The sequence below is a fragment of the Nyctereutes procyonoides genome, unplaced genomic scaffold (assembly GCF_905146905.1).
Source record: "Nyctereutes procyonoides isolate TBG_1078 unplaced genomic scaffold, NYPRO_anot_genome, whole genome shotgun sequence".
Classification (NCBI taxonomy): Eukaryota; Metazoa; Chordata; class Mammalia; order Carnivora; family Canidae; genus Nyctereutes; species Nyctereutes procyonoides.
Window position 1 is genome coordinate 16,348,898 of NW_026575044.1, and position 13,946 is coordinate 16,362,843.

The following is a 13,946-nucleotide window of genomic DNA, read 5'->3' on the forward strand; positions in this document are numbered from 1 at the left end:
ATCGTCTGTTATTCAGAGGCACGATAGCATGGTTAATGTACAACATGGTGATGATAGTTAGCAAAACTGTATTGCATACTTGTCATCTGCTGAAAGGATAAATCTTAAATCTTCCCAACACACATACACACAATGGTAATAGTGGAGAGTTATGAATATGTTTGTTAGCTCGATTATGGTGATCATTTCACAATGTAACATGTATCAAACCTTTGAGTAGTACATCTTAAATATATATAATTTTTATATGTCAATGATATCTCAATAAAGCTGTTAAAAAAAGAGAAACGAAAAATAGGTGCCATGGAGCCAGTCTAGGTTTGAATTGTGCCTTTGCATTTAGTAACTATGTTGCTTTGAGCATGTTCCTTGACTGATTCCTTGGGTTCTTTATCAGCAATCCTTGGGTTCTTTATCAGCAATCTTTTTTTTTTCTTTTTAATTTTATTTACTCATGAGAGATACAGAATGAGAGAGAGAGGCAGAGACACAGGCAGAGGGAGAAGCAGGCTCCATGCAGGGAGCCTGATGTGGGACTCGATCCCAGATCTCCAGCGGCACTAAACCTCTGCGCCACCGGGGCTGCCCTTTATCACCAATCCTTATGCAGGTGAGACGAAGGGGTAGGTGTGGAGTCTGTGCTCAGGCCAGAGGAAGTGCTCATTTAGTTATTTCTATATATTTAGTAATATTCTCTGTTTCCAGAAGCCTCCTGATTCTACAGAAGCAGCCCTGTCACTCTTCATACCCTGATACCATTCTAATTTTCTACATGGCAAAGAAACGAAGTTACCCAGAAAATGCAATAATGTCACACTTTGTCTTTCATCTCAAAGATTCTCCCTAAAGATTCTAAAGCATCTAATAACCCCTCTCAGGCATAGACCATCACTGGGTAGTTCCAGATACGACCAGGGAGGCCATTGAGTATGATATTAGTTGGTTCTAACTATAAAGATAAAAATAGGTCTGTAAAATAGAAAGTAGATAAACACTGATGAGAACTGGTAAAAATCCCAAATGGAGCTTCATTCAACCATTATAACCTGGTTCATTATCTTTGGTGTCAAAGTGGCCGTATTTCTTTACTTTTTAAAGTAATTGTTTGAAATCCAGCCCCCCCCTCCCGGAACCTAATATTCTCTAGAGGTGTTGGGCTTCAGGGCCAATTTCGAGCTAGCTTTCTCTAGCTAACTAGAGAGCTAGTCCTTTGCTGCAGCGGCTTGTGGACTGTCTTTACAATCGGACGGAGGTGAGGTGAGGACTATGCCCTGGCTACCGCAGGGATGTCTGTCTGGCACAAAGCTTGTGGACGTCTTCTAAGCACACATGACCTTCAGCTGTTGTGTAGGTGTCTGCTTCCACCTCCAGACTATAATCTTCTAGAAGATAGGGTGTTGTTCTTTTTTTGAGTTGATAAATATTTGATAGTTAATAACTGTATACATTTAAGGTATACTATTTGATGATTTGATATACATGATACATTGTGAAATAATTACCATAATCAAGCTAATTAACATATTAGTCACCTTATATAATTACATTTTTTATGTGGTGAGAAAACTTATGATCTACTTTCTTAGCAAATGTCAAGTATACAATAAAGTATTAACTATGGTCACATTGTTTTACATTAGATCTTCAGAACTTACTCATTTTGCATAACTGAAGTTTTATATCCCTTGACCAATATTTCGCCATTTCCCCCTCTCTCCAGCCCCTGGGAACCACTTTTCTATTGTTTCTGTGAGTTCAACTTCTTTGGACTCCACACATAGTGAGATCATGCAGTATTTGTCTTTCTGTGTCTGCCTTATTTCACTTAGCATAATGTCCTCCAGGTTCACCCATGTTGAAAATGGCAGGATTTCCTTCTGTTTATGACTAATAATATTCCATTGTATGTATATGCCGCATTTTCTTTATTCATTCATCGTTCAATGGGCATTTATGTTGTTCCCGTATCTTGGCTGTTACTAAATAATGTTGAAATGAACATAGGAGTGCAGATTATTTCTTTGAGATCCTGATTTCATTTATTTTCTTCTATTATTTTTTAAAAGATTTCATTTAGTCGTGAGAGACACAGAGAGAGAGGCAGAGACACAGGCAGAGGGAGAAGCAGGCTCCCTGCGGGGAGCCCGATGTGGGACTCAATCCCAGGACCTAGGATCACGACCTGAACCAAAGGCCACCCAGGTGCCCCCGATTCCATTTCTTTTGCATGTATACCCAGAAGTAGGATTGCTGGATTCATAAGGTAGCTCTATTTTCAATTTTTTTTTTTTTTGAGGAAACTCCATACTATTTTCCACAATGCTTTACTAATTTACATTCCCACCAACTGTATACAAGTATTCTCTTTTCTCCACATCCTTGCCAACATTTGTTATTTATTGTCTTTCTGAATATAGCCATTCTAACAGGTATAAGATGATATATCCTTATGGTTTTGATTTATATTTCTCTGATGATTAGTGAAGTTGGACATGTTTTCACATACCTGTTGGCTAGTTGTATGTCTTCTTGTTTATTAAAAGATTTTATTTATTTATTTGAGAGAGAGAGTACGAGCAGGAAGGAGGAGCAGCAGAAGGCAGAGGGACAAGCAGACTCCCCATTGAGCAGGGAGCCCAAGTGGGAGCTCTAACCCACGACTCTGGGATCATGACCTGAGCCAAATAGCAGATGTTTAACTGACTGAGCCACCCAGGTGCCTCTGTGTCTTCTTTTGAGAAATGTCTGTTCAGATTCTTTGCCCATTAAGAATATTTTTTGTTAAAAAAAGACAAGCAAAAAATTTTTTTTTGTTGGGGAGGCCTGGATGGCTCAGTGGTTGAGCATCTGCCTTGGGCTCAGGTTGTGATCCTGGGGTTCTGGGATGGAGTTCCACATTGGGTTCCTGTGTTGAGCCTGCTTCTCCTCTGCCTGTATCCCTGCCTATCTCTGTGTCTCTCATGAATAAATAAATAAAACCTTAAAAAAATTAAAAAAAATTTTTGTTGGATTGTAAAAAATAAAAAAAATTAATTTAAAACTATTTTTTGTTTAGTTATTAAGTTGTATGACTTCCTTATATATTTTGGATATCAAATATATGGTTTGCAAATATTTTCTCCCATTCTGTTGGTTGCCTTTTCACTTTGTTAATTGTTTCCTTTGCTGGGCAGAGCTTCTAATTTAATGTAATCCCATTTGTTTAATTTTGCTTTTATTGGCTGTGATTTTGGTCTCTACATCCAAAAAAATTGTTGCCCAGACCAATGTCAAGAAGCTATTTCCTATGTTCTTCTCTAGTAGTTTTACGGTTTCAGGTCCTATATTTAAGCCTTTACTCCATTTTGAGTTGATTTTTGTATATGATGTGAGATCAGGATCCAACTTCATTCTTCAGCTTTCAGTTTTCCCAGCACCCTTTACTGAAGAGACTACCCTTTCTCCATTTCAGTATTCTTGTCAAAGATCAGTTGACCAATGTGTGGACTTATTTCTGGGTTCTCTATTCTGTTCTGTTGGTCTTCATTTCTGTTTTTATGCCAATACCATCCTGCTTTGGTGATCATAGTTTTGTAATGAATTGTAAAATCAGCAAGTGTGATTTTTGCCCAAGATTGCTTTGGTTACTCAGGATCTTTTGTGGTTCCATATGAATTTTAGGATTGTTTTCTATTTCCATAAAAAATGCCATTGGGATTTTAATATGGATTGCATTAAATCTGTAGATAACTTTGGGTAGAATGGATACTTTAACAATATTAATTCTTCCAGTCTATGAAGATAGGATGTCTTTCCATTTATTTGTGTCTTTTAAAAATCCATTCATCAATATTTTCATAATTTTCAGTGTGTAAGTCTTTCAACTCTTTAAGTAAGCTATTTCTTATGCATTTTGTTCTTTTTGTTGCAATTGTGAATGAGATTGTTTTTTAAATTTCTCTTTTGGATAGTTGGTGTAAATAATATATTGATTTTTTTATGTTAACTTCATACCCTGCAACCTTGTTGAATTTATTATTTATAACAGGTTTATTGTTGTTTAGTCTTTAGAATTTTCTATGTATGATCATATCATCTGCAAATAGAGATAATTTTAGTTCTCCTTCTCATATATGGGTGCCTTTTCTTTCTTTTTCTTGTCTAATTTCTCTACTAGGACTTCCAGTACGATATTTAAAAGAAGTGGTAAGAGTAGATGTCTTTGCCTTCTGCTAGATCCTGGAAGGAAAGCTTTTAGTTTGTTTCTCCCATTAATTATGAGGTTGCTTGTAAGTTTTTCGTATTGGTGTTAAGATCCTTCTGTACCTATTTTTTTTAGGCTTTAATCATGAAGGGGGGTTAAACTCTGTCAATTGCTTTTTCTGCATCTATTCAGGTAATTATGTGTTTTTTTTTTCATTTGTTAACTTGTTATAATACCTTGGCTGATTTGCAGGTGTCAAACCATCCTTGTATTCCTGAGATAAATCCCACTTGGTCATGGTGCATGATCCTTTTAATGTGCTGCTGAATTCACTTCGCTAGGATTTGATTAAGGATTTTTGCATGTATGTTCAGCAAGGATATTGGCCTGTAGTTTTTTCTTGCAGTGTCTTTGCTACTTTTGGTATCTGGTGATATTGGCCTCATTAAATGAGTTTGGAAGTGTTCCTTCTTCCATTTTTTGAAAGAGTTTAAGAAGCATTAGCCTTAATTCTTTGAATGTTTGGTAGAACTCACCCATAAATCCATGGGTCCTGGGTTTTACTCTTTTGTTTTCCAGACAAACAAAACAGGGAGCTCATCACTATACTTACAAGAAATCCTTAATAGAGTTCTTAAAATTGAAATGAAAACTCATTAAACAGCAACATGAAAGCATAGGAAAGCATAAATCTCACAGGTAAAGATCAATATGTGGAGATATATAGATTAATGTAATACTGTAAAGGTGTCTATTGACTTTTATATTAAAGCAGGGAAGTCTTTGGGGGTACTCCTGTTCTTTTCCCCCACAGAAGGAAGTCATGGCCAATAGGATCTCTCATGGGTCTGCTTATGGGTGTACTTGCTGCAGCAGTGACACCTGTGTCTAGATGTGGGTGTGTGGGAAACAGCTATGGAGCTATGGAGCTCAGGCGCTTCCATCTGGAAGTTGGGTGGCAGCTCTGGTCTGGGAGGTGGGGTTCAGTGCACACTAGGGCAGATCTGGCTGGGGAAGGGGGTATAAAGCCATTTCTGTCCCCCTGCCCCCCAGCACCTAACACACATGGTAAAATTCTTAAGAAACATCAATATTAAGGAAGAGTTAGTTGAAATGTATAAATTTAAAGTAATTTAAATGTCTACCAATAATAGATTAATTAAACAAATTTTGATACATGCAAAGAAATAATCACTAGGCATTCATTAAAATCAGGGAGCATTGATTAAGTGGGTAGGAAGATGTCCACAGTCTAGCATTAAGTGAAAAGAGTGGTTATAGCACAGTTGTGGAAGGAGGTCATCACTGTGCACTGGGATGGTGTGGGGAGTCGTTGTGTCCAGGTTGAGCAAAAGGCAGGGTAAAGAGGGGTGCAGTATGATCTCCTCCTCACAAACCAGTTATGGGTTAGCAACGGATAACCCTCAAATGGTTAGCTCCTTTTGAGTGACAGACTATTATCCAGTGATGGTCCAAGGACATATTGGCATACCAAATTTGTTAATTAGGTGGTTTCAAAGTTTTTATTTTTATTTTTGTTTCTTAGCTCCAGACAATGCAAAGGTGAACATTTTACTACCTATTGCTTTTTTTTTTTCTAAAGATTTTATTTATTTATTCATGAGAGACGCAAAGAGAGAGGCAGAGACACAGCCAGAGGGAGAAGCAGGCTCCCTTTAGGGAGCCTGATGCGGGACTCCATCCCAGGACCCTGGGATCATGCCCTGAGCTGAAGGCAGACACTCAACTGCTGAGCCACCCAGATGCCCCATCTATTGCTTTTTAATATCTGTTTAATTACTTTCTTGGGATAAATTCCCAGGACAGTGATGGCTAAATTAAAGGTATTCAATAAATATCTCTGTGACAATAGGTTACCATTGCCAATTGTTTTACTAGAAATTTGAGCCCTGTTTTTACTTTGGAAACATAAATGTGTATTGGTGAGCCACTTACTTGCTGGAGAAATCACTGTTGGGTAGAAGAAAGCTCACTCTGCAAACTGAAAAAGTTTTCGCTTCGTCTTTTCCTACTCTCTCAAACCTTCAGGGACTCAATTACCTGTCCTTTGGCGCCGCCTTCTGGGAGAGGCACTCACCAGCCGGTGTGGCCCCTCCCAGGGAAATCGAGGGGCTGAGATGGGCTGAGAGAGGGGCACTTGTACGGAGCCCCCTTAGGGTAGGGTCACTCCCATATCACCGTTGGTAATTTTCTTACAACAAACCTGTTCCTACCACTTCTTTCTCATCTCCTCCTCATCACCCAATCCATTAAAAATCCTGTCAGCTTCTTTCTGGGCATAGGATATAAGCGCAGCCCTGGCTTGGCACCCAGGCCCCCCCCACCCCCACCCCCATGCTCTGTCTTCGCCCTGCCTCTCCAGCCTTCTCCATGCTTTCAAGGCCCAACTCAAATATTGTCTCTTTAAGGAATCTTCCTCAACTCTTCTCTAGGCAGCAAGTGTTCCTTCCTGGGCACCAAGGTACCTTGTTCATGCCATGAAACTAGTACTCTTCAGTGGATAATACCAGTGTGACTCTGTGCTCTCCCCACACTGTGAGCTGGCCTCATGTTGTACGCTCGTTCCCTAACCAGGTCCTGGAACACTGTGGGGACTCCAGAAATGTTTGTTGGATGAATTAATATGCTTTATGACTCTAGCGTCCGGGGGCTCAGTAATTGAGGGAGGACATCTGAGGAGGATGTATTTAATTTATGTGTCTGACCCTACCTAAGGCCTGGAGCTGGGAGGGTGAACTCTGAGGTAGAGAGACTGACATTATGACCTCCCGTGGTTCTGAGATGTTTCAGATCAGGCTCTGAGGGAAGGTGGGTCCCTGAAACTGGCTGAGTTAATTGTAGGAAGCAAGTGTCATGTGACATCATCTCAGGAATGCAATTATGGCTTAGTCGTGTTGCTGAAGAACCTGTGAAAGGTCAGGACACTGGCTGCCATAACTAGAAGCACCAAAGATGGGTAGGATGTAGGACTCGGTGCTTGGGCGCCTGCTTGCACTGATGCCTCCTGCCTGAGCGCTGGGAAATCTCTAGGACAAACCACAGGCTGGCACGGTGGTTTTCGAGCAACCCCATCCCGACAGCACAGGTCAGCACTTCTTGTGAGAATGGTGGAGGTGGGTGGACAGGCCTGGGTCCGTGCAGGTCTGAGAAAGCAGAAGTGGGCAGCTCACCTGTTTTGGAGAATGTGTGCAGTGGATGGATGTCCTAACAAGGAGGTCATGGTTCTCCAATTGATTTGAATCTCCACCTGGATCAGTTGTGTGATTTTTGGGAAATTTACTTAACCCTTTCATTTCTTCGTCAGGAAAATGGTGGGAATGATGTCTACCTCATAAGGTCACTATGAAGATTACATGTGATTCTCTGTATACAAGGCTTTATCCAGTGCTTGGCTGGCTCCCTAAGAGTTAGCCAAGGTGCTGCTCTCCTCTCAGTTTCTCCACCGTTCCCAGGTGCTCCCGGTCCTGGCCAGGGCCTTGCTGCCATGACACACAAGCCAATGGAGGAATCCCTCTTCCAAATCGTCCACTGCTACCACCAGTATGCGGCCCGGGAGGGGGACGTGGAGACTCTGTCCCTGGAGGAGTTGAAGGCTCTGCTTATGGACAATGTGCCCTGCTTCATGGAGAGCCTGGTGTGTGGGGTCTGGGGTCAGGTGGGGATGAAGTATAGGATTGGTTGTGGGGTTGGAAGTGAGTAGTGACGGTATGGGTGCAGGGAATTATCTCCCCTACTTGGGGCAGGGTTGGGAGGGCAGGGTCTGACAGAGGGAGGGTGGATCCGGCCCAGCTTTGTTTCTCCTCCTCTTTTTCCTAAAACTCCCTGCTGGTCCTTACTGCAGCTAATCCCTGAGACTTTGTCATTATCCCAGCCTGTGTATCCCTCTGCTCACCCTGTTTCTTAAGAGAAGAGGTCCTGAGTCTTTGCTCTGCCTGCAGCCCCATTCAGCCAGGGGCCCTGCCCCAAACCTGCCCTTTTAGCTCCCCTCCCAGGGACTAGCACAAGCTTCCTTATCACCACACCAGGGTGAGGACAGTTTGGGCAGAAGCCAGGTGGGGAAAGAAAATGTAGTGTCCCCTTCCAGCTGCTGTCTGAAGGGCTAATAGAGGCTCTTGGGCCAGCTTGGGGGCTCAGAAACCCTCTCAGGCCTGCACAGCTTCTCCATTCTCAGGCCCTATAATTACCAGGCGTCTTGGGGACTGGCAGGAACGTCTGGGGTAATGTCTTCTGCCCTCAGGGCCTGCCTGGGGGGGGGGGGTCTCTGGACCACCATCTCTAGAGGATTTCAGATCCGTACACTGACCAGAGGCCACTGCCTTCCAGAAGGAGCGCCGCCTCATTCACTTGGCATGTCCCCTTACTTACCTTTGGGAAACATCAGAGAGAGTCTTGCCCTCAGTTTATTGGAGTATAACCGTGAGGGTCACAGAGGGGACTAGGGCGACTGTCATCCAGGGCCAAGTGCCTAGACTGTGTGGCTGGGTATGGGACTGCCAGACACTGCCACGTGGGGCTCACAGCCGTGCCCAGGTACAGGGCCCTCAGGGACAGACAGTGGGCAGCCTGGGCCAGGGGATTGAGCTGAGGGGAGCCAGGGAGAGCCTGCTCATGCAGGAAGCCCCAGGGTCCAGGACCAACCAGTTTTGCAGAGGACATGAGAAGAGGTGAATTATGCTGGTGGGCTATAGGGGGAAACAGGAGGTGCAGACCTGCCCACAGGGATGAGGGTCACCCTCCAGACCCCTGGCTGCTGACAGATGATGCAATTTCCTTCCTGGGAGGCTTTCCAAGGACTTCACTCTGGGTCCCCACATCTACCAGCCAAATCCTGCTGAAACCAGCTCAAGGCCTTGCCTGGGGCTCCTGCCCGCTGACCCTGGCCTTCCTTCTTGTTGTCTCTTTTCACCTCAAGTGCTTTTGTTCCTCCCCTATAGCATCCCCGTTCCTCAGCCCTCCTGGCCACCTGCTCTGGGCCGTGCTGGACAGCCTCAAGGCCCACAACATTGTCTTTCTCCTCATTTTGCACTATCCAAAGATGACGTAGGCTCAGTGTCATAAACAACTCCTGGGCAGATGCCACAGCATGCAGACATCTGATCCTGCTCTTCGGGGGCCCCATAATAGTACTGGACATGCAGACATGAGGGGCAGGTGGGCTGTGCCTGAGGAGCTCTCTGTGTGAAGGAGGGGGCACAGCCCTCCACCCTGAAGCCCCTGGCCTGGCTGTCCCTGCAGGGCAGCTCCTAGGGCCGCTGGGAAGATAGGCTTGGCAGCCACCGACGGTGGACAGATGTATCAGGACACCCCAGGCCACTCAGCACAGCTCAGCAGCTGGTGGGGGTGCCCAGGCCGTGCAGTCCACCACATAGCCCCAGGTCTAGTGGGCAGAGGGCCTGCCACATGTCCCCTTGGAGCCTGATTCTGCCCCACATGGTGACCTGGCCTCTGCCTGAGGGAGGGGCTGTGTCCTGCAAGGTGGTGGAGGCCCCAGTGGCTGTGGGGCGGGGGGCCTGGGCAAGTGGTTGACCCTCTGCCCCTCCTCAGGGCCGGAAGGAGCCCCACTACATCTCAGAGTTGTTCCGGGCTGCAGACAAGAACAAGGACAACCAGATCTGCTTCGACGAATTCCTGTTCATCCTGGGCCAGCTCCTGAAGGATTACCACCTGCTGTACCACCGGCAACTGTGTGCCTGCTACTGCGCCCGGCACAGCCTGCACTAGGCAGGGACGCCCCGGAGAGCCCGCACTGGACAGGGATGCTCCCGGACATCTTGCACAAGACAGGGATGCCCCTGAGCAGCCCGCACTGGACACGGACACCCCGGAAAGCCCACACTGGATAGGGACGCTCCTAAACAGCCCGCACAGGACAGGGACACCCCTGGACACCCCACACAAGACAGGGACGCCCCTGAACAGCCTGCACTGGACGGGGACACCCCGGAAAGCCCGCACTGGATAGGGACACCCCGGACAGCCCGCACTGGACAGGGACACTGCAGACAGCCCGCACTGGATGGGGACACCCGGAAAGCTCGCACTGGATAGGGATGCCCTTGGACAACCTGCACTGGACAGGGATGCCCCTGGACACCCTGCACAAGACAGGGATGCCCCTGAGCAGCCCGCACTGGACACGGACACCCCGGAAAGCCCACACTGGATAGGGACGCTCCTAAACAGCCCGCACAGGACAGGGACGCCCCTGGACACTCCACACAAGACAGGGACGCCCCTGAACAGCCCGCAGTGGATGGGGACACCCCGGACAGCCCGCACTGGACAGGGACACTGCAGACAGCCCACACTGGATGGGGACAGCCCTGAGCAGCCCTCACTGGATAGGGACACCCCAGACAGCCCACACTGGACAGGGACACCCCAGACAGACCGCACTGGATGGGGACACCCCGGAAAGCTCGCACTGGATAGGGATGCCCTTGGACAACCTGCACTGGACAGGGATGCCCCTGGACACCCTGCACAAGACAGGGATGCCCCTGAGCAGCCCACACTGGACAGGGACACCCCGGACAGCCCACACTAGATAGGGGCACCCCTAAACAGCCCGCACAGGATGGGGACGCCCCTGAACAGCCCGCAGTGGACAGGGACGCCATGCACAGCCTCTGCCCACAGGTGTCTATCTAGGAGCAGGAGCAGGAGCCTGAGCTGCTGCAGAGCTCTGCCCCGTGAGTCAGCATGTGCCTGCATGTGCCTGTACCTGTGCACAGGCATGTGCAATGCATACCTGTGAGAGAAGAGAAGAGAGCAACACCACAAATGTGCTGGGAATTCTTTGTTTATGGTTCTGGGCATCTGCTATGAGTCCAGAGAGGAGGCTTGCTGCTCCCTTGGGGATCATCCTTTCCAGCCCCAGTCTGAGGAGGGAGCCCTGGACTGAGAGGGGAAACATGGTCTCACCTCCAGAAGGCCCAGTCTGAGGGGGGAGGGAGGAACGCCCCTGCTTCCAATTGCCCCTGTCTGAGGGAGGAGTCTCTTCTCTTGGGGAGCTGGCTGTCTGACACGGAAGATAGGCCTTACTGGTGATGTTTTGACCACTCATGTTCTATGCGTACACTATGGGATAGGAGCCAAGAAGGCACATGTACACTGGACCAGGACCCATTTGAGGGTCTCCTTGCTTTGGAGAAGAGCCAAGGAATCAGTGTACAAAGCAGGAGTAGCTTGGGCCTGAGAAGGGGCTGGAACAAGACCGGGAGGTGATGTGGGTAATTGTCCTGAGCTGGCTGGATCAGGCAGGGTCAGTCTGAGAGCAGATTGTGAGCTGGATTTTGAACATGCTGAGCCAGAGACAAGGATTAGGGCAAAGGGAACACTCCAGCCTATTATGGTGAAGAGGGATGAGTGGAACCTGGGCTACGGTCAATCAGGGAAGTCTTCCTGGAGGAGGGAAGGGTGGGGTCTGGGTTTTACTAATTGAGGCTGATGTGGGCATTACTGTACTTGGGGCTCATGTGACTTACCATCTAAGTCCTCCTGTGGTCTCTGACCCCTCCCAGGAGGGATCTGCCCCTTCCCATCTTTGTGTTTATTTCTCTCTCTCTCTCTCCCTGGGAGCCCAGGAATCTGATGCAGAATCTGTCTGGGTCAGTCTTCTCTGCCGTAGGCCCTGCTGGGGCCCATCATGGTGGCTTAGTTCTCAGAGGATGGTCTGGGAATCCATGTCCTGAGTGTGTTGTGATAACAATGAGGAGTTTACCAAGAACGACAGGCAATCATCATGGCCACTATGCCAATGACTGAGGAATCATTTATGGGAATTGGTTAGGTTCCCTCTCCCAGTTGTGCCACAGGAGGGGCAGCACCCTGTGGGCTGAGCAGGGGCCCTTGTTTCTGACCAGTCGAGCTCTAAAGCATGGTGTTGCCCCCACTGTTCCCTGGACCTGGCCTGCCACGGACGCCCCTTGTACATTTGCCAATCCACCAGTGCTTGCCGTTCAGGACTAGGCTGGGTCCCAGCACTCTTCCTCTGGATTTTCCTGCATGCTCCATGGGGTCTGTGGAGGTGCATGTGCTGCTGTACCTTGGGTGTGTTTTGCCATGTGTGCCCTCTACCGTTGTGAGCATGGCTGCAGTAAGGAATGCAGAAATAGGGCCTGTGGTTGGGAATCTCTAGTCATGACCAGAAGCATGGATGGCCAAGTGAGCCAGGCCTAGGGTCAGATACTTCCTGCCTGTCTGACCTAAGACTACTGGTTTCCGCAGACCTTCGAGGGCTAAGGGACCGGCTCACCCTAGACCTCCTGCCCTTTCCTGTAGTAGGGGTGGGGGGAGCGTGCAGTGGTTTCTACACTGGCTGCTGTGTCCTCATTTCCTCAGCCGTGGGCACAGGCTTGGTTGAGCTATTGGGACACATGCCCAGGACTGAACTCTTTCCTGTAAGTAGGAGCAGGTTCCGCTCCTGGGGTTTCCCCATGTCCACTGGTTTGATTACAGACTGTGCCTTTTCCCTGATGTGCTTACCCAGTTCCTGGCACATTCTTCTAGCAAGTCACTCAGCCTGCTGCCAGCCTGGCTCCTGCTCCCCCTCAGGCCCCGGGACTGTTGGTCCAGGTGGAGCATCTCTGCGGCAACTTTCAAGGCCTCGCTACTCAGCAAGTTCCGTGAATAAGCATGTGATGCTGGAAGGAGGTCATGGCTTATGTCTGCCTTGATCTTCTCCCTGGACCTGGAGCCTGGTTTCCTTAATTTCTGGATGAAGAAAGCTGTCTCCACTGGGACTGTTCTCAGGGGACTGCCTCCAAAGGAAGCATCCCTTGAAGGGCCAGGGATATGGGATGACATCATCTGCATCAACCTCATCCTCACCCTCACTGAGACAGGTCACTGTGGGCTCCATCCCAAGCTTGTGAACAGATCCTAAGATAGTCTCAGAAAAGCCACTTTTTTTGGTTCTAATGTGTGCTTTTTGGCACCTAAGCAGATACATGCCATGGGAAGAAACTTGAATAACTCCCCGTGCTTCTGTTTCCTCATCGGTCACATAGGGATGATTGTACCTGTAATGTCCACTTCAAAGGGTTATCAGATGAGGCAGTGTTATAGAAATATTTCAGAAGTATATTGTACTATTTGGGATAAGTAAGGTGCTATTATGCCAGGTCCACGCAGGAGAGGCCTGGTGACAATAGGTGTGCACTAAGTGCTTATTCACTAGTTGAAACTTGTTATTGTATATGTCAGGAGCAGCCCCATTTTTCTATTAAAAGGTTGACTCACCTCTCATCAAGGAAGTTAAATTGCATTTGGTTGATACATTTACATCCTGCCATGTTCCAAAAATGATTTACACAGGAGGGATGTGATAAAGGGAATTTCTGCATTGGATAAGGGATAGATCCAATGTTTAATTTTGTGTTCATTTATCCCCTCAATTACCATTAATCAAACACCTAGTATATACCAGGCCCCAGGAATGTGAAGTGATTTCTACTCTAAAAGGGCTCCCTGTCCCAAAGAAAAGGCAGATAAGAAACAGATGAATTATAACAAAGCAGGAAAAATGCTGTGATGCATAAAGATTTGGTGGAGTGGGGGAGAAGAATTAACTCAGTGTTAATAGGAGTGTGGGGAGGAGGATCAGGGATGGATGTGGAGCAGATGGTACCCGGGCTGGATGAGGAAGGACAAGGAGGGCTTGACTGGCAAAGAGGCATTCCAGGCAGAGGCAGGAAGTGGATGATACCACATCATGTCACCTAAGTAATTTGATGACAAA

At 47.2% G+C, this 13,946-nt stretch overlaps 1 protein-coding gene across 1 annotated transcript; it reads left to right on the forward strand.

Moving 5' to 3' along the window:
• The first annotated feature begins 6,700 nt into the window (after window positions 1–6,700).
• LOC129508937 (protein S100-A15A-like) lies at window positions 6,701–13,453 on the forward strand. Its single transcript, XM_055324241.1, has 3 exons — window positions 6,701–7,289; window positions 7,657–7,838; window positions 9,749–13,453. Exons 2-3 carry the CDS (start codon window positions 7,689–7,691, stop codon window positions 9,923–9,925), a joined length of 327 nt encoding a protein of 108 aa, XP_055180216.1. The 5' UTR covers window positions 6,701–7,289; window positions 7,657–7,688; the 3' UTR covers window positions 9,926–13,453.
• The last annotated feature ends 493 nt before the right edge of the window (window positions 13,454–13,946 follow it).

Bases quoted from the DNA above. Each gene is read 5' to 3' on its own strand.
- LOC129508937 (XM_055324241.1), top strand. From the start codon at position 7,689: ATGACACACAAGCCAATGGAGGAATCCCTCTTCCAAATCGTCCACTGC. The intron at 7,839-9,748 runs GTGTGTGGGGTC...GCCCCTCCTCAG, and splicing joins CCTGCTTCATGGAGAGCCTG to GGCCGGAAGGAGCCCCACTA.